The sequence below is a fragment of the Engraulis encrasicolus genome, chromosome 2 (genome assembly GCF_034702125.1).
Source record: "Engraulis encrasicolus isolate BLACKSEA-1 chromosome 2, IST_EnEncr_1.0, whole genome shotgun sequence".
Lineage (NCBI taxonomy): Eukaryota > Metazoa > Chordata > Actinopteri > Clupeiformes > Engraulidae > Engraulis > Engraulis encrasicolus.
The window spans coordinates 39,255,382-39,275,744 of record NC_085858.1 but is presented as its reverse complement, the minus strand read 5'-3'; the positions used below and the strand labels follow the sequence as shown (position 1 = coordinate 39,275,744).

General features: G+C 42.2%; 1 protein-coding gene across 1 annotated transcript in view; it reads left to right on the top strand.

The window, feature by feature from the left end:
• Positions 1-17,050, top strand: part of LOC134464470 (deleted in malignant brain tumors 1 protein-like) — a 295,644-nt gene extending 278,594 nt beyond the window's left edge. The window contains 10 exon segments of the mRNA XM_063217911.1: positions 3,888-4,202; positions 5,464-5,505; positions 5,831-5,872; positions 6,175-6,552; positions 6,651-6,704; positions 14,583-14,876; positions 15,080-15,373; positions 15,529-15,867; positions 16,668-16,808; positions 16,977-17,050. Of these exon segments, the coding sequence (XP_063073981.1) occupies positions 3,888-4,202; positions 5,464-5,505; positions 5,831-5,872; positions 6,175-6,552; positions 6,651-6,704; positions 14,583-14,876; positions 15,080-15,373; positions 15,529-15,867; positions 16,668-16,808; positions 16,977-17,026 (1,949 nt within the window). The 3' untranslated portion in view covers positions 17,027-17,050.
• The last annotated feature ends 3,313 nt before the right edge of the window (positions 17,051-20,363 follow it).

Here is a 20,363-nt window from a genome sequence, read left to right as displayed (position 1 = left end):
CTTCTGTCTCAACATTTGTCAGCTGTTAAACCCTTTAATGCATGGTGTTATACCTTTGTCGTTACCAGAGTTACCATAGTGTATTACTAAAGACCCTGTGTTATGTAGTGTGGCACTATGACAGAACCTTTTTGATGACAATAACAGTGTTCCACTGGTTGAACGGTGTGCATGAAAGGGCTACATGTAACTAATTCAAACTTTCCATGCACAACCTACCATCTTGTATTGGGGTAGTGGACTGCTCATCAACACTATCCCTAGGCTGCTGGCTTGTGTGGGCATCTGCACTGGTGCTGGTACTGGCTGTAGCTGACTCTGACTCTTTTTTTTTCTTGATAAAGAAGCTCTCAATATCGTTTCTTCTCTTCATCTTAATGTCACTCACTGGAGGAAATGTAATCAAATCAATGCAACCAATTAATCATTCAATCAACTCACTTCTAAGCATAGTAACTGGCTACAATATCAGAGGGATTATTGTCGAATTGGCAGAGTACACATGTTGTGTTCATGAGTTTTGTGTTCGTGGTTGTGGTTCCCCTTAGAGTAACAACTTTGACTTCATTCAACAATGTCAGAATACAAAAAAAACCTATATTATTGATGTTGACAGTGTCAGATGTCAAAGCAGTGGCATATGGTTTTAACAAAGAAATTACATGACGTGAATTTCAAGTCTGAGGCGCCGTCGGCCTGCAAGGCAAATACAGCTGTGAGCAGTGGCTGATTCTAAAGCCGTGGCTGCAGGGTTTTAGCAAAGAAATTACATGACGTGAATTTCGTTGGTGAACAAACTCACATCTGTACCATGATTTTGTGTGCGTGACGATTTATTTTCGCTACGTTTGAACAAAAGGATTACGATATATTGACACATTTGAGGTCAAATATGTACCGCAAATTTAGCTATTGGGGGGGAGTCATACTCTGAAGTGGACTAGCGCTGTGGGTTTAGGCAACACATCTGTGACTGATGTGAACTTGCTTACTCTAAAGAGGCAGAGGTGCTCTTTACTATGACTTACTCCGACTTTATTTAAGTTTGATTTAAACTCCAAGAAAAGTCAAGACAATCGAAGAAGCAAAGGAGAAGCTTCTCACTGAGAGAAGGCATCACAACAATCATAGTCCAGCTTAGCATTAGTTCATTTCACATGCTAGGTTTCGAGCTAGGTACTGACGTCTGCCTACCGATCCTGACTGTAGATAACAACCGACTACCCTTTCCAATGTGTGGCCAATGGGCCAATGCTATCCATGCCATGTCCCTATCCAAACGGTTTCATATTAACTATCCTGTTATCAACAAAAAAATAAACTGACGTGCACGTTAGGATTGTGCTGTGCTACTAACTTGGTTTGCAGCTGCCACAACACTAACTTGCTCTCATTTAGTCATGTTGTTGTTTGTGTAGCTATCTCGTATTTTGGCTCTTCCTGGCTGCTAATACTTGCATAAAGTTTTCAAAATTAGGTTTTCCAACACATTCAGACAACCAACAAATCATTAAATTGCCATACCTTATTGTCCAAATTAGACTGTCCAGGCAGTTAGTGGATGCGGTCTCTCGTGAAGGAACTGCAGGTGACACAGTGCTCCTCAGCATCGCTGGTGCGGGGTTGCCAGATCTTTCACGATAAATAAGCGACTATAGGGGCAGCAGGCAACACGCAGTGGTCATCTCGTGTAAGCCTACTGATCAGAAATCAGCCTTGTGCAGCATCAGTCCAACGACTGTCGTGTTAGTTAAAGTGTAAAACTGACAGTAGATCTGTCAGCCAGCGATCACCATGGATTGACAGTTTTCTCTTGTTTGTTGTTGGGTTGACGAACTTGAATGATTACCTGATAATTACCTATTATTGGTCTTATACTGTTGTTATTATTGTATATTTATTTATTTATTTTTAAAAATATATATTTTTATTAATTACTTGTCGAATCAAGGGTGGCCAGTAGGGTGGACAATAGCGTCCCAGGGGTGGCCCTGGCCACCCCCTGCCCCCCCCCTAGAATCGCCAGTGGTCGAGGTACGGTGGACTTTTTCCAAGGCCTCGTTGAGACAGGTGTTGTCATATCCTCTCAGGCTGAACTGCTTATACATCCTGGTGACTTCCCTGTTAAAATCAGATGCATTAGTACATATACGCTTGGCTCTAAGGAATTGTGTGTAGGGCAAACCACGTTTCAACGCAGGTGGATGTGCGCTGGTAGCATGTAAGATGCTGTTCTTGTCTGTCGGCTTTGTGTAAACCGTAGTCCGTAGGCTGCATTCTTCAAGATGTACCACAGTGTCCAGGAACGATACAGATTTTTCATCAATGACCACATTGAATTTGATTGAGTCCACCATGCTATTTAGATAGTTCACAAAAGTCTGAAAGGTTTCAACCGAGCCCTTAAACAGGCAAAAAATGTCGTCCACATATCTTTTCCACAGGATCACATTATCAGAAAAAGGATTGTTATTCCAGACATATCTCTCCTCCAAGTAGCCCATGAAAAGGCACGCGTAATCAGGGGAGAATCTCGAGCCCATTGCTGCCCCTTGTGTTTGCAAATAGTACTGGTTCTCAAAGAGAAAAAAGTTCTTGTGTAGAAGGAGGTAAACAACATCTGTCAAAAGCTGCGAAGGGGGGGTTTTGTCAGTTCGTTCGTTGAGGAAGTGTTCGAATGCAACGATGCCCTTATCATGTGGTATGTTCGTACACAGCACGCAGATAAAAGAAGCTGTCAAAAAGCATTGGCACATCCTGAGCAGTGACGACACATGCCGCGCCCTCTTCCCAGAGCTACCCCTCTTTGCCCACCACAGGGCCAAGAACATTAGAGATTTTTTGGTCAAGGCTGATAACGCAGTGGTGTTGAACGCCTAAGCAGAGCCACAGGTTTCCACCCATGTCGGACATGCGCCGCTTGTCGCAACAACTCAACCAAGAGCAACACAATCTGCAGTCCCGTCACCAACAAGACACACAAACTCCACCAATTCACCACTTGCTCCACCCGGAATGTTGTTTATTTGATAACATGCCCATGTAAAAAACAATATGTTGGAAAAACAAACAGATCTGTGAAGACGTGCATTATTGAACACAACAGCGCCATTAGGCGCAAGGATGAAAAGTCACCAGTGGCACGGCACTTCCACGAAGCGGGCCATCCTGTGTCATCACTGGCATACACTGTCATTGAACAGGTCACACCGACACGCAGGGGAGGGGATATGGAAAAAAGATTAATGCAGAGGGAATGTTTTTGGATTTTTACTTTGAAAACTGTTTACCCATTAGGGATGAATGAAGAGCTTGTCTTATCATGTTTTCTATGAATTGAACTAACCACTTAGTATTTTTTTTTAAGTCTCTGTAGCCTATATAACCTGCATGTTATGTAATATTAGATCTACATCCCGTTATCACTTGGATATTGTTTATACTTGTTTGTTCATCTTATAATTTATTTTGAATTATCCAGGTTGGATGCTGACGCGGTTTCACCTTGGGGGAGCACCTCACCTCACACGTCACACTATTTAAGACTGGAAAGCGTGCCACGCGCTTCCTACTGGAGACATTGATAATGGACTAGATCCGAAACGTTTGTAGCTCCAGATATTTTCCGTTGACTTCTTTTGTTAATTTGTCGGACACAATACACTTTTTGAACCTGCAAGCCTTGTGTGCGCCTCATCTTTTTGACTGTCCTAGTATAGCAATGTTGTTATAATGTAGTTGAGTATTTTCAGCAAATAGTGAATAGGCCTGCCGGCAAGCCCATCTGCAGAAAGACGGTACTTGTTCTACCTGTCAGACATTCAGGAGGATGAACATTGAATATCATGGAGAAAATAGCATAAAAATAACCGTCCTCTATTTTCAAGGAATCAACTCTGTCAGGCTGGTTGGTGGCAGAAGCAGGTGCTCAGGTAGAGTGGAGATCTACCACAATGGCACATGGGGCACTGTGTGTGATGACGACTGGGACATGCAGGATGCTGAGGTGGTCTGTAGACAGCTGGGATGTGGAAATGCCACATCCGCCCCTAAGGAAGCCCACTTTGGCAGGGGCAGTGGAAGTATCTGGTTGGATGATGTCAGCTGCTCAGGAGCTGAAAAAATTCTTGTGGAGTGCTCCAGTAGTTACATTGGAACAAGTGATTGTAGCCATGGTGAAGATGCTGGTGTGGTTTGCTCAGGTAAATCCCACATAACAATGGTCTTTCAATCTATTGCATATTGGGAGGGAAAGTGGAAAACAGCGATCCTAGCGGTTACGTTCCAAACACCAGGGTGATCCTATTGAAACTCCCATAGACGAGTTTTTTAAAAAATCCCACAAAGATATGACTTGAAACTATAACACCAGACACATTTTTCAGCATACACAATAGGATGAACTACTACCTGTGAAAATCTTAAGTCATTTTTTGCCCGTTTAAGAAAAATAGAAATTGTGCCAATCTGGTCGGAAACGGACTACAGCTCCCAGCATGCTGTGCTTCGCGCCTCGTTGACAAGACAGAGAAACAAATGAACGCGAACGAACGCAAGTTCTTCGCATATCTTCACATTCTTGTAATCCTATGAGTTCCACATTGTCTTCTTATTACACATATATACACGCGATCATTTTGGTATGGTTTTAAATTCTCTAGTAGATATGATGGCTTCTGTGGTGACGAGTAACCACCTCTCTGGCTCATGTTTGGCTATGCTAATTTGGCTATGCTAATTACATGGAGTAAACAAGCCACACATGCCAGTCAGTGTAGTTCTGTATTAGCTTTTTAAAGAATATTAAAATCAGCTCAGATCAGTGAAAAACCGAACATTTTACCACCTGATTCGATAAAACGGGCCAACATGCCCATAATATGACTGCCACTACTTCTACTTAGTCGTCAGGGCCGAGATGTAATTTTTCAAAGAAAAAAAACATTCATTTGTTGCAGGGGTTTGGAACGTTGCCAGCAGGGGGCGATGAGATTACTTTCCCTCCCTATACTGAATGAAACTGTGATTAGCAGGTTGATGCTGTTGGGGCAAAAAAGGATCATGATGTATATACTATATGTGTAGTTCAGTTTGAAGGTGTTCAAGCCTTAGGCCAATGTTTATCAACCTTTTTTGAAGAAATCATAAGCTTGCCAACTATTTTTAACACCATCAACAGTTTGTGGGGGTTCGCTAATCGCATGTTTGCACTTCACACCTTATTTGAGACTGGTCCCCATTCATTTTTGTCCGCCCACTACAGTCTACTACATGCTTCCGGGTGACTTGTGAGCTCTATGGACGTCATCATAAGCTTGCCAATCTCTGCCCCACCCCAATCAAAAACATTGCCCCCTTCTGCAACTGAGTGCACCCCCTCCTTTCATTGACCATAGTACAGTACATTGCCTTCAATCACATTTTTCCTGCTTCATAAATCTGTAATATTCATGTGTCATACAGACGTGTCTCCTGATGCCACAGCTTCAGCACCAACTCCTACACGTGAGTGATATTTTGTAACCCTCCAAAAACTGTGGATTGAGACTTGTTAATCAGGGCACACTTCAGGCCCTCTTGACCTGATCATACGTTTGACAATGCCCCCACCCTAAATACCCCCCACCCCCCTTATCTCCTTCTCAGTGCCTCACGAGAGTTTCCAAACCCCTCTTGCGCCCTATAGCTCCTCTGTGGACAAACCGTACCTTAGGCATACAGTTTATACAGTATCTGTTCAAATTGTTTCCTGCTCAAGCTGACCATAGTGCAGTACATTGCCTACACAGTTTCCTGCTTCTTAAATCTGTAACATTCATGTGTCATACAGATGTTTCTTCGGATGCCACAGCTTTAGCACCAACTCCTACACGTAAGTGAAATGTATTAACCCTCCAAAAACTGTGGACTGAGACTTGTTAATCCGGTCACACTTTGAATTTTTATTAATAAATACGTTCAGCATCAACCAGCTTACCGTACATGCAACTTCTAAACACACGACAAACCCTTTTTTGACCATTGGGAATGTGATCATTGACTCCCAAGTCTTCAGTCCATTACCAGATGAATAAAACTGTGAATATTACAGATGTGTCCCAAAATGACTTTCAAGGTTTGCATTTTGGTACTGATATCGCATGTCTGTGTACTTGCCCCTTCACACCATGCCAGCTGTAGAGGCAGACCCTTGTGACCACTACACTGCGCTGAATGACACCTGGAGGGCCACTACCAACCAGGACCAGTCAGCCCTCAAGTGTGACCGTGACGTCCAATGGCAGGGCTGGTACCGCATGTTCCATCAGGGTCGCAGTGTCCGCATGCCAGAAAGCTGTGTGCCTAAAAAACGCTGTGGTACTCACGGGCCCCTGTGGCTGAAAAGTCCACACCCCGATCTAGAGGACGGGATTGTGACCAGGGAGGTGTGTGGTAGCTGGGATAGTTGTTGCAGCTACAACTCGCCATCTATCCGTGTGAAAATGTGTCCAGGAAACTACGCAGTTTATGAACTAGTTGCCACTACAGCCTGCCATTATGCATACTGTGCAGGTAAGAACAACTGTTTTTTACAAAGTGTAAGCAGCAGGATTCACTACAATTTTCTTATATCTTACTCATATCTAGTATTTAATAGCAATGTTCTGCAGACATGGCTCTTGCAACTACTAGTGCTCCCACCACCCCAGTTCCAACAACTCCAAGTAAGTTTTATTTATTAATTTATTCTTTCTTATAAAACGATGTTCAATAGTATTTTGATTAACCTAACATTGATCATAATGCCATATCATTCATATTTTCATGTATATGAAGAATACATGAAGTTAGGCTTTTTCTGTTGGCCTATCTCATAATAACAGCCCACACCTTGGGTTTTAGAGTGGGGTGCAGCGGCGGTCGGTCCATAGAGGGCACTCGGGCGCCGCCCTACTACAGAGGAGAGGAAGAGGGGAGGGAAACTGTAAAATGTATAAATATTAGGGGTGGGCATAGATTTGTTTTTGAAATCTAGATTAATCTCACTGTAATTATGAAATTAATCTAGATTAATCCAGATTAATCTATATCAAAATGGCTCATTCAGACTAGGCACGCTAGCGAAAAAAAACGTTGGAAGTTTCATAAGACAGATGGCGCATTACACCAGAGCTCATCTCTTTTCTAAAATGCATCTCATCTAAAAAAAAATGTTGATGTTGATGTTGATGTTTGGTATGTTGATACTTGGTGATGAAAAAAAATCACTGCAATATTTGTAAAGTGTGTTGAATATGTCAAGAAGCATTTACAGTCATAAGATAGCTTACTGAAATTTCAAAATGAACAGCGCTATAAGTTGTAGAGGCAAATACAGATAAATCTATCAAACATTTAGGCTCAAACACAAGCAGGTAATTGGAGTGCTTCTGGGTCTTCAGCTTTTTTCCTTGGTGCTCATTAGTGTAGGGGCTCTCAAACTTGGTCCAGAAAGACAGATGCTGAGGCACTCAAGGTTGCAATTTTTTTGCTTTTTTATTTGGCTACAATGCCTACGCGTTTCGGCCCTTATGGCCTTCTTCAGGGCGTATCAAGACATTTAGGCTATTTAAACAAAATGACCTCAACAATTCAGCATTTCTAATGGGCAGAGAGAGAGAGAGAGAGAGAATCTGCCACGGCTCCTTTAAAAGAAGGAGGGTCTTTGCGCAACAGGCACAGCAAAGTGACCACAGCAGAGCCAGGATACTAGATATGTACAGTAGAACCTACAGCACTGGCCCACGGCGATTTGGCCTAAACCTGACAGTTGTTCTCAGAGATAGAATGCCAGAGGAGTTACAACTCGAAAATGAATTCAGTTTGCAAACAAAAAAAAAAAAAATCAAACGCGACAATCGCAAGGTTTATTACTGTCTGACATCTCGCTCGCAATGCGCGATCGCAACACAATTACACAAACATTCAGCGAGAGTAGATATTGACAGTTTCAGTTTGACAATCTTCAAAATACATATCACACGGACTGCAATTACGACACAGGCAAGATTTATGGAAGTTGTTTATGTGTTGCATGCAATGCATGAGGAAATGTAGGCTATGTCGGGCTGGTACTCACACACAATAATGTCACTCTATGCTTCACCTCAAACAATAACGTCTCTCTAGTTATGAAAAAAAAAACACTCAAACAACACCTACCACGGCAGAGAGATTAATGTTTTCAGCATGCAAACGCTAGTAGGTCTGCTGAAGGAACAGGTGGAGAGGAGAAGCGACTGGAGCGCAGTCTAAACGCGTCTGTCAATCAAACGCTATGGTGACGAGCATACTCAAACTCCAATCTCGTATTTTGAGAATAGATTAACATGCAATATTTTCTTTATCGCGCGATAAGAGTCTCACATTATCTCAGCACGTTAACGCCGATAACGGCCCACCACTAATAAATATACAGCAATGTCAGTTTAAGTTATTTGCCTACCTCTGTCGGAATAATTAAAACACAATTTCCACCAACTGGCTCTCATTCGGTAGCGAATTTCCACCGACAGACTCTTAGATCATCTCGTTTTGGGTGTAAATAACTGCGACCTCAAACTGTAGCCAAACAGCTAATCCAGAGCCGTATATAGAGAGAGTCTGGCCAACTATGGGTTCGAACGTTCGAGCTATCCCGCTATTTTGATTGGTTCTGGGCTGGTCACATGTTTTATGGACGCCATTTTCGTTCCCCACGCTCCCATTAATGAGCATTATCAGATATAAAAAATAACGCTTCACTATAATATTATTACATTATTATTATGACAAACAGTTGTGCATATGGCTGTAGTGCAGGGCCGGGTCAGGAGAAACAAACAGCATCGTTTAACTCCTGACAGAAACGGAGGATTTGGGACATACACGGATATAAACTCCCCTTTATGGAATATAAGGTCAGAAATAATAACCGGAAAGCAGCAGATTTCTCTGTGTTGTGTGTGAGGTAAATGTATTTTCTTCCCCCTTCGACTTTTGCTAACAATTACTCTTGAAAGAAATAATCATGATGATGACATGCTCTCAAAAACTCCTGTCTGCACTTTGAAAACGAATTAAGTTAGGTTTCTGTTGAAATTAGCTTGTCAAATCTTAATTGCCACCTGTAACCATGCTATACTGTGAAAACATAACTTTGCCCACCAAGTTATTATTTCTGTCGCACTGATAAGGTCCTTTCCCCCTGAGATTTAAACTCACGTCCAGTCTCATACTATGAATATCCAGACTCAACCTACAAGCATCCGCTCATCCTACAGTTCTACTGTCTGCAATCGCGATTATGCACTGCGGAGCACATCGTTATTTTTAAACTACTAAATCTTGACACAACGTGAAACTTTGGCGCAAGTATCACCAGGGTCCCTGTACATGAACTTGACCATTGTTGTGAATATTATTGTATGTACTGCTGAGCACATCAAAACTATGCTGACAAAACCCTCTTTTAAGCAAACCCCTTCTATACGAACAAACTTGTTAACATTTGTTGTCATATGTTGGGATCTTGATAATACTACAACCCAAGTTTGATGGTCTATGAAGCCTTATTTGCATTTTAGATCCAGCGATTTTGACGGTATGCTGCCCATAGGGTTACACTGTAGAATCCTCGCCGTGGGGAACGAAAATGGCGTCCATGATCCGAGTTGGCCAGACTCTCTCTATGCACGGCTCTGAGCTAATCATGGCATGGTTGCTAAGTAAAATAAGAAAAAAAATGCATTCTTGTTGACCAATCAGCATCACTAAATAAATGGCTTTGGGGCGCCGGCCAAGTGCGGACCTCTGCCAATGAAAGTTTCGGAATACTCGTATCACTATGGCGATGGGACAAACAAACTTAACGCTGGGCTACATAGTTCTCACGGGAAGGATGCTATGTAATACTGTCACTGACCGTGTGTAAATCCACGAACAAAATAAGTTGGCTGGTCTTCTTTTCTACACATCAGATGGACTATGCTGCCCCCAAATGGAAATAGTTTCAGAAATGAAGGCAAGGAACAAAGTAGATACACGCTACAACTTGGAATAAATCAGCGATTTCACTGTGGATATGATAGGATGCTAAGACAGGACTCAGTGGAGGCGAACTGGTTTGTTTCTTTAATGTGCTAGCAGCTCACCAGCTATGTAGCCTACTGGCAGGTTGATTTATAATCACAGATTCACCGTGATATGGTCCGGTAGTTTGCTTTTATATCCCGACGGGGCAGAATTACTTAGGAATTGTCGTCACATCAGTGCTACTTTACTTTGTACACTACATTGTTTGTGTTGCATGTTTTCAGAACGTTGACAATTCATAAGACAGACCTCATCGCATGTTTTTCTCTCCATCACTTTCAATTCGATAGCCTAGCTCTGTGTATGGTTCGTTCACTAAAAACACCCAACAGCAAAGATAAAAGAGCCGTTTTCCTAATTCATGTAATTAATGTCAAACGCAATATCTACATCATCTAGTGCAAAGTAGGTTAGGCCTATGTCGGTGGACTGCAGGGATGCTTTAAGAAGATGTAGGCTACGTGTGGTTCAAGGCATGAGCTCTTGGATGTCGGGAGAGAGAGAGAGAGATATTCTGTGTGTGAGTGATTGAGTGAGTGTCAACCTGTCTGTGTGTAGTGACTTGTGCTCATTGATGAGAGTTGAGCCAAAAGCTGGCCTTTGTCGTGAAGTGACTGCCTGTCTCTTTGTGTCTATAGCCCATGTGTCTGACCTCAGCACATTTACAACAGTGTCTGTATTTACTTGAATACCGTAAAGTACCAAATAATAGCCGAGTTCCAATTAATCGCCGAGTTCCATTTAATTGCCGGGTGCACGCATGTGTTGTGATGGCTAAGCGCCGGTTCCGAATAATTGCCGGGTCTATGTTTTAAAAACAATAACAAAACACGCGCCTGCACGTTCTACAATCATTGACGCTGTCATATGACGTCAATTTACCTCAGAGAGAGCTAGGCTATAGCGTTTGAAGAGCAAGATGTCACAGCGAAAATATAAAAAGTACGATATGAAGTTTAAACTTCAAGTCATTAAATATGCGGAGGAGAACAGCGGAGAAGCGGCCGCGAGGCGTTTTAGTGTGGACCCCAAAAGGGTGAGAGACTGGAAAAAGCAAAAAGATGAACTTAAACGGATGGCAGAAGAGGATGGGAGGAAGGCTAGGCTACCGGGAGGGGGGAGAAAGAAGGCAAGTGAGGAGATGGAGGGTATGGTAAAGGAATGGGTGTTGACGAAGAGGGCTCGCCACGAGAGAGTGTCTAGAAGACTTATCCGGGAAAAAGCCAAGGAAATCTACGCCACGGTCGGGGATGGCCGTGACGAAAACTTCACAGCTAGTGTGGGATGGCTCAATCGTTTCCTTCGTCGAAACCACTTCTCATCGCGGAGGAGAACAACTGTGGCACAAAAAGACCCAGACCAGCTCGTGGAAAAACTCGTGAGGTTCGTGGCGTTTTCATCCAACACAATTGTTAAAAAAAAATTACAGAATAGGGACATTATCGCAATGGATGAAACCGCTGTCTGGTTTGACATGGTGGGCACCACTACAGTAGACAGACGAGGAGCTCGCAGCATCCCCCTCAGAACGACCGGACACGAGAAGAGCCACTTGACTGTGGTGCTGGCTGCCAAGGCAGACGGCACAAAGTTCAAACCGTTTGTTGTTTTCAAGGGTGGGGTGAGAGAGGTAAAGGCGATGCAAAACATCGCCGGCGTCGTCATCACCTCATCAAAGAATGGCTGGATGAATGATGACCTCACTGCGGAATGGCTAAGAAGAGTTGTGGGGAAGTTTTACTTCTCCCGCCGCCTGCTGGTGTGGGACTCGTACAGGTGCCACATCAGCAAAGCCACAAAAGAAGAGCTCAAGAGGAGCTACAATACCACCACGGCAGTGATTCCAGGAGGGTGTACCAAGTACATCCAGGCACCTGACGTCGTATGGAACCAGCCCTTCAAGGCCAGTTTGCGAAACTCGTACGACAGATGGATGGCCGGTGACGTGGACAAAACCTATACCGCAGCAGGGAACATGCGAGCCCCATCTCGCCGTCTGCTCGTCGCCTGGGTACTCAAAGCCTGGGAGGAGTTGGACACGGATATGATCCGAAAGTCGTTCAAGGTGTGTGTGTGTGTCTCTCTCTCTCTCTCTCTCTGTGTGTGTGTGTGTGTGTGTGTGTGTGTGTGTGTGTGTGTAATATGCCTACGCTAATAATTCCTGTACTTTTTCTAAGGTGTGTGGCCTAACAGTGGTACCAGATGGCAGTGAGGACCATTTGATCCACTGTTTCAAGGAGGGGGAGCCATGTGCAGCAGGAAGAGAGATGTTGGCACAGTTCAGGCAAGGAGTGCGCATGGATGATGGAGAAGGAGATGAGCAGGAGGAAGATGAGGGTGAAGCATTCGACAATGAACTAGTGGTTGAGGATGATGATGACGATGAGGAGGAAGAGGAGGACGAGGAGGAGGAAGACGAGGAGGAGGAAGACTATGGACTTTAGTTGTTCGATGTGCTTGTTTGGACGATAGGCCTAGGCTGTGCGCGGTTTGCATACATTTTAATATAGCCTACGACCTTACTCTAAAACAATTGAAGCTAGGCCTATGCTACTGTTTCCTGTGAAAAAGTTAAACTTCAAATTATTCTTATATTAAAATGACTTTGGATCGCACCTTTTCCCTACCTAAAGTGAATACACGAATTCAAATGAATGAATGAATGAATGAATGAATGAATGAAATTAAATTAAATTATTTTGGATCGCACCTTTTTTTCTACCGAAAATGGATGGATGCAATTATTTCTTCATCATCCACACTTACACTGTTGTGTCATTTTGTTCTGTGATAATAAAAATATCATTTCTATGTTGTTTTAACTGGGTCTACCGTAATATTTCTCGACCTCTGGGCCGTAGTTTGACAGACGCTTTTAGCCAATAGCGTTTGACATGGGTGGGTGATCCCATCTACGTCATCGATTTGGGGAATACCCCGTGTAAATGTCCGAAGACAGCTACTAGCGTGTGTGAGGAGCATGGGACTTTCCGAGGGTATACCTACGGATGCTTCTGTTTAACAAACATTGGTGATGAGGACGTTTTACCGTGCGAGACTTAAGATGTGTTAGCTTTACCATTGGTTAAAGAAACACTGCAATAGGCCTACCGGTATAGCCTATTTTAAACTGCTTCGACTTCCCCGACCTCGTGTTCCCTCAACACAGGCATAGACTAAGGACGTCTATCATTTACCACACCACACTTAATGCGAACAAAGCACTTATCAAACTCAAAACTTTATCACAACTTTGGACCGAAGTGCATGCAGCGTGCCTGCATCACGCATGCCAAGAGTTTACATCACAATCACCGTTAGTTGCATCCCAAAGCTGCAACGACCGATTGCAAACACAGCATAGCAATGTACACACATCCCGTGTGCAAAATACGCTTGAACATCCATACTCTACTCCGATGCCTCGGGCATGAAGCATTGAAACACGCGTTTATGTTTTCTATAAAACAACGTGTTTGCTGATAGGACATCTATCCCTGCCCAACACAGCAAAATGCAACCCATATCGAACTCTCTAGAGGAAGCACTAGCTATTTGTCAGACAGCCGTATGATGCCATGAATGTAATGCTTGGAAATTATATGAAACATCCTCGTTAAACATGGCAAATACGCATTCGAAGGAAACTAGCTTTTTTAAGTGTTTGCCGCGGCGGGCAAGATGAAGGAAACCATACCCTACCTTTATTGTGCGCAGATCCATTCCATACCTGCTAGTCCACTTAAAACACATCAACTTTACTAAGGGCTACCGGTAGAAGGCGTTTTACTTTCAAGCAACGTCACGCATAGTCTTTGATGAGGTGGGGAGCAGTGCTACTGCAACTCGACTGCTGCACTTACTGCTGCACCAGAATGGAATCCCACTGATACTGTGTCATTTTTTGGGGAGTGGGTGCATACCAGCAATACCGGTATGTCTATGGCCTACTGTGTTTGTTTTTAACTCGGTGCCTCAATCATGCCACTGGTCTCTGTTGAATAATCGCCTGTCCCAAATAGCCGCCTGTCTCAAATATTCGCCGGGTCTCTCACGCGATTCAGACAAATAATAGCCCGGGCGATTATTTGGTACTTTACGGTACTTGAAAACTGTCTAGTGCAGGTTATGCGAGAATCAGACATTTTCAAGGTCAAACAAGTGACCCAAAATGCACTAGAATGCAGGAAATTGTATCCAAGAAATCCGAAATCCCCCCCGTTGGAATTCAGGCATAATATCTAAAATATCAACCTCTGTGCCCCACATACAATATTTTTACCAGCCGCCACTGGTGGGGTGCCCTGTGCATATTATGTTGGATTAATGTTGCAATGGCGCACGGCGTAGACTACAAACTAAACAATTCATGAACTCATTTCCATTCTATTACAGTGAGAGTTCCATTTTTGTGCCTGAGTGTGCGTAATTGACAGTTTATCAGATTATTTGACTGTGTATACCTCTTAATTATCTTTCTTTGGTTTCAGTTACATTGTCAAAACCACTTATCTCACTTCAAACTGGAAGAACAGCAACTAAGGGTCAGTCTGTCCAGATGAGCTGCTCCATCTCCACTCAGTACCTGGGGGGCACATTCACCCTACAGCAGCTCTCTGGCTCATACAGAGAGACAAAGGCAGCCTCAGGATCCTCTGCTGATTTCACCATCCCTCAGGTGGACTTTGTTCATGAAGGATCCTACTACTGCCAGTACCAAACACGAGTTTCTGGGCGTAACTTCACCTCCGCTCATAGTGACTCAGTGAGCTTCTCTGTGACTGGTGAGATGCTGAAACATCTTTGAACCTCGTTAAGTGAGGTTCATTCTGTGTCATGGGGACAACAGCTAGTTTTATTGATGCACATTCAAGTCTTATGAAAGTGCTAGATGAATTAACACTGGCTGTAGGTATCTCACATAAATTAACTTGGGACACATTTGTTAAGTCAGGATTAAGGATGTGTCAATATTTCTTGTTCTCAGTACTTTTGGAGAGACCACTTCTCACACTTGAAATGAGGAATCAGCCAGCTTGGGGTCAGTCTGTCCAGATGAGCTGCTCCATCTCCACTCAGTACCTGGGTGGCACATTCACCCTACAGCAGCTCTCTGGCTCATACAGAGAGACAAAGGCAGCCTCAGGATCCTCTGCTGATTTCACCATCCGTCAGGTGGACTTTGTCCATGAAGGATCCTACTACTGCCAGTACCATACACCAGTGTCCAATCGTAACTTCACCTCTTCTCGCAGTAATTCTGTCACCTTCTCTGTAGTGGGTAAGAAAAGGAATTAGATTTGTGGCTGATTTTGCATATTGAAAAAACATCCATGTAATAGGACAATACAAAAATACAATCAAACAACTGTTTAATTTGTTTGTTTTTTACTTTGCAATCTGTTGGGAATGCCATGATCGGATTATGTTTTTCAGTGCCCCTGCCACAGCCTGCCATAGTTGCCAGAGGCCCAGATGGAGAGCTGTCATGGGGGACACATGGCCCAGAGGTCCCCCGGGGTCAAAGCTTCTCCATCGTCTGCTCCATCCAGTCACAGTACCCAGGAGGCTCTTTCCACCTCGTCTCTGATGACTCAAAGGAAATCATGACTGAGCCAGCAGTTGATCAGTCAGCCTCTTTTTCCTTTGCTGAGGCAGACTTCTCTGATGAGGGAAACTACAGCTGCTTCTACGAGGTTATATTGTCCACACGTGCCCAAACCACTCGTCATTTCACCTCTTCGAGAACAAATGACCTGCATATAAAAATTAGAGGTACTGTGATGTCACTGTCACTTTTGTTTCAGTAGTGAAAAAGTACATAGTAAAACATAACAGAAATAGGAGGCAGTAGATCACGATCATCCTTTTAATTCAACGCTCAATGGCAACTCATAAATGCGTAGTTGGTCCCGATTACGTCTCAACTTACTTCACTCCCTAAACAGGTAGGCTGTCATCATGCTTTAGCATATGAATCGCACGCTAGTGCATTCAGCCTGTTGGTGCGACGCATTTTGAAGTTAAGGCGTGCTCCTCAACGCAACGGTAAATCGCTTTCATGCACTTTTGACACGTGACAAGGTTTGCACAGTTTTCCTGCTGTGTAGGCGATTTTGTTTTGCCACAGCGCATTTCTATTACTAAACGCAAATATGCTTTGCTGTGCCATAACCAAAACCCTAAACCTAACCTGTCAGTAAAGCAATGTTTCTGCTGCTTTACTTTTGCCAAGAACAGCGAGATTAGGCCAATTTCTAGCTAGATTGTGCCTAAATTTACAGGCACAGGGCGTTGTGGAGCACGTCTTAACTTGGGAATGCGTATTGGACACACGCGATAGTGGGTTCGAATCAGCGTGTCATCTACGCAATGCATGATGACATGTTGAGGGCTATCTGCTGGTGGTGGAATGCATGCATTGTCAATCATACAGTAGTAATCTGTAAACACAAGTGTTTGGAATCTATGGTCTGCTGATTGTCTGCCTACAATTTCAAATTACTTACATACTACTTACATATTAGTTGCTTGTAATATCTACTGATATGACTACTATTTTCCTGTTTTTCTAGAGCTGACCCGGTCATCTACACAAAGTTCTGTTTATTACGCTGTGATACCTGGACTTGTACTCTCATTGATCCTACTCGCTGTATTATGGCTGAGGAGAAAGAAGAAGCAGCATATGTATATGATGAACAACTCAGAGTACTGTAAGTATCCCTTTCTTCCCTTCTAAGTATGTACGGTATGTTTGTACATATTTGTTCTCATTTCACTTTCACTATGGTATTAATATTCTGAAAGTTCATCCAAGTACCTAACACATGAGGCCACCAGAACATTAATTTCAGAATCATGTTTGTTATCTTTTAATTCAGGGCCAATGACAACCTATGACAACTCTTCTAAATTGGCCGAAGATCAGTGAAGCACGCATAATATCATCATGAGTTTGTTGCAGACCACAGTAGAGTATGCCATATATAACAGGACTAAATATGCTTGATTTTGCTTTAATGATGTAGAAATTGAAAAAAAAAAATGTGTGTGTCCGTGTAAGCATTGTCTTGTGGACCCTGGACAATTGGCACCTTTTTGGCAGCTCCTAGAGCTGGTGTGTGAATGTGAGAATGTGTAGATGTATTTGAAAGCACTTTGAGTCAACTGTATAGTTGTAACATTGTGCTGTGTAAATACATGTTGTTGTTGTTGTTGTTGTTGTCGTTGTTGTTGTAACACCCACAATGGTCCCTAAAACATTGTAAACTCTTTCTAAATAATTCATTAATAATCAACAAAATGTTCACAGATGTTTATAAATGACTTAGAAATACTATGGTAACACAGAAGACAGAGCACAGCCCAGCAGTCCTGGAAGATTGTCCTCCAAAGTGCAAGAGATGAAACCACTGGATATAGTAGTGTCTGTCAGGCAAACACACATCAAACTCATCCAGTAGACGCCGATTCCCACTCCAGTGTGCAGCTGTAGGCTGGTACTTAATCATTTACAAACATTTGTAAATATACATTTTTTTAATGACTATTTTATTAATACATGTTTATAACGTGTTTATAAGGCTTCTTAAGGTACTGCTATTTTAAATTGTCACCGATAATGATGATTTTGATTAAATAATGTCAGATTTATGCTATCTGAACTATGCAGAGGTGTTCCTGAAGAGAGTGTCTCGTGTTTCGCACGTCACATGTATCGCATCTGCTGATTATGTTTAAACATGCTGTAAGCACCTGTGCCTGTTGTATGAGTGGTATGCTTTATACAACTAAAAACAAATTAAAACATTTGTGCAAAATCCAAGTCAAAGTGAGCTTTATTGTCAAATTTGACAAATGCATACCTATTACACATTACACACACACACACACACACACACACACACAAAATCAACAATAAAGGAATAAACAACAAATAAACAAAAACGTCCATTGTCATCTTTCAATCTCAAAGTAGTATTCAAGATTCAAGATTCAAGATTTTTATTTGTCACGTGCTTCCTTGTGCAAGCACAATTGGCAGTGAAATGGGGATTGCAACTGCTCTGTGCTGTGTTGGATGGTAAAAAATAAAAATAATAAAATAAAATAAATTAAAATAAAAAATAATTTAAAAATAGTTATTGTCTTAATTCAAGAAGTGGATGGCTTGAGGAAAAAAACTCTTACGCAGTCTCTCTGTTCTTTTGAATCTTTGTTAGAATATTCTATATATACTGTATATTTTTAGGGTTTTACACTTTTATTGTTTGACAGGACAGCTTGAGGGTGATGGGAAGCATGTGATAGAGAGAGATGGGGGAGTTTCAACGGTGGGTGTCGCAGTAGAGTGGCCTAACGCAGCAGTTGAAAGGAAATGTACAGTATTTCTATACAAAATGGCCTCATTCATGCCATATTGAACACTGCTTCATATGTTACATTTCCTGTTGGTTGCATGAATTTAGGGATGCACATCTTGACTTAGGAAAGGCGGTGCGGAGAAAAATAACACTGTGGCATGACCCATATCGGGGGGGGGGCTTGGTTGGAATCTACTGGTATATGGGGGGCCTTGTCATGGTAAAGTTTGGGAACCCCTTCCCTAATGTTTCAACCATGGCATTGTCAGGCAAATGGGTTTTAACTTTTTTTTTTCTTAAAGCCCTGTGTCCAAGACAACCCCCCCCGAACTCAGAATTCTACCCGTATATAGTATACACACTAAAACAACTGATGTAAATGCAACAGCCTACCTATGCCATTTAACATGGTGACTAATACTACATATTAATTTGGATTTAATTTTGCCTCATTATCCTTATTAATGTTGCCCGGAAACCCAGGTTAAAAACCAAAGTTTTAGTCAGCCAGTAATAATGACTAATACTTACCTTTCTATTTCAGGACAGTGCACTTTGACAAACACATGCTTAGTATGCAAATGGATCAGATTGTTTCCCATGGCCTAATTCCCGATTGTTTTTACAAACACATGCGTCATCATTGGGAAGGCATCTTCTTAAAATCTGCCACTTTACTTCATTTCCTGGGTAATGTTAAATTGAAACATTATTGTGCAGTAATATAAATATCACATTATTGACCTCAAACAATGCTCATTACCAATAAAGAGATACAATGACATAACTGATGAAATTTCAGGACCAAAGACTTCTTCTAGTCCTTGCCATTTTTATTTTCATTTTTGGAGAATTTAAGTTAGTATGCCGCATGCACCCAAATAAACATCGAAACAGGAATTGAGTGTTCTCAGTGAAATTCTGCAGCTGCAAAGCAGCCTATTTCAGTCTACCTCTAACAACATCACCAGTTTTGGTTTTGGGGATTATCACCTGACTTTAAACCACAGAGTGGTGAAAAAGGTAGCACAGCTGTTTGGCATGCTGTTGGTGTCAAAGGGAAGGGGAATTGAAACGATGTCCTGCTTTCAACGCACAGGTATGTTACTGTCAGAGACATAATTAAAGTGATACAATATTTATAACATATACATATGATTTTTTTGTTTTGAGTAGGAAAATATTTGTATTTAAACTTATTTGTCCCTGCATTTTGTCATTATGGTTATGTGCTTTCTTTTATCAGGACTCCTCCTTTGCATTCTTTCTTTAATAGGTGAGGTGACAAAACATGGTAACTGGAACTAAAACGACAGCAATGTATTCGGTATAAAATAACCACAATGCATAATGTTTATACTGATCAGATGAAAAACTGTTATTCCGAAGATGATAATTACACATATTGTAAGCCTAGATAGATACAACATTGCATGATCATATGGCAATTCAGAGGCATGGTCTGGTTTAATCAAGTTTTCAAATCAAGTAATTACATTTTTGCATTTGAAAAAAAAAATGCCATGACTTTTGTCAATCAAATGCTCACATTTTGTATGATGAATGACTAAACGTGCAAATTGTAACACCCCAAATGAAAGCAATGTCTCCTTTTGCAGTGCCTCTCTTTGGGCCCGCCCTTCCTCAAATTGGTGAGATGCAGTTAATCAGAAAATAACAGAATGGCTGATGTTTTAATGTTATTGTTCTACATTATGCATAGTGTTTATCAATTGATTGATAATCAATTGTTTATTTCTGTTTGACCTTGTGACACACAATTACACGTGTGCTTTTTAAACAGCTGCACAGATTAGACTCGTGGGTGGGAGCACTGCTTGCTCGGGTAGAGTGGAGGTGTATCACAGTGGCCAGTGGGGCACTGTGTGTGATGACGACTGGGAC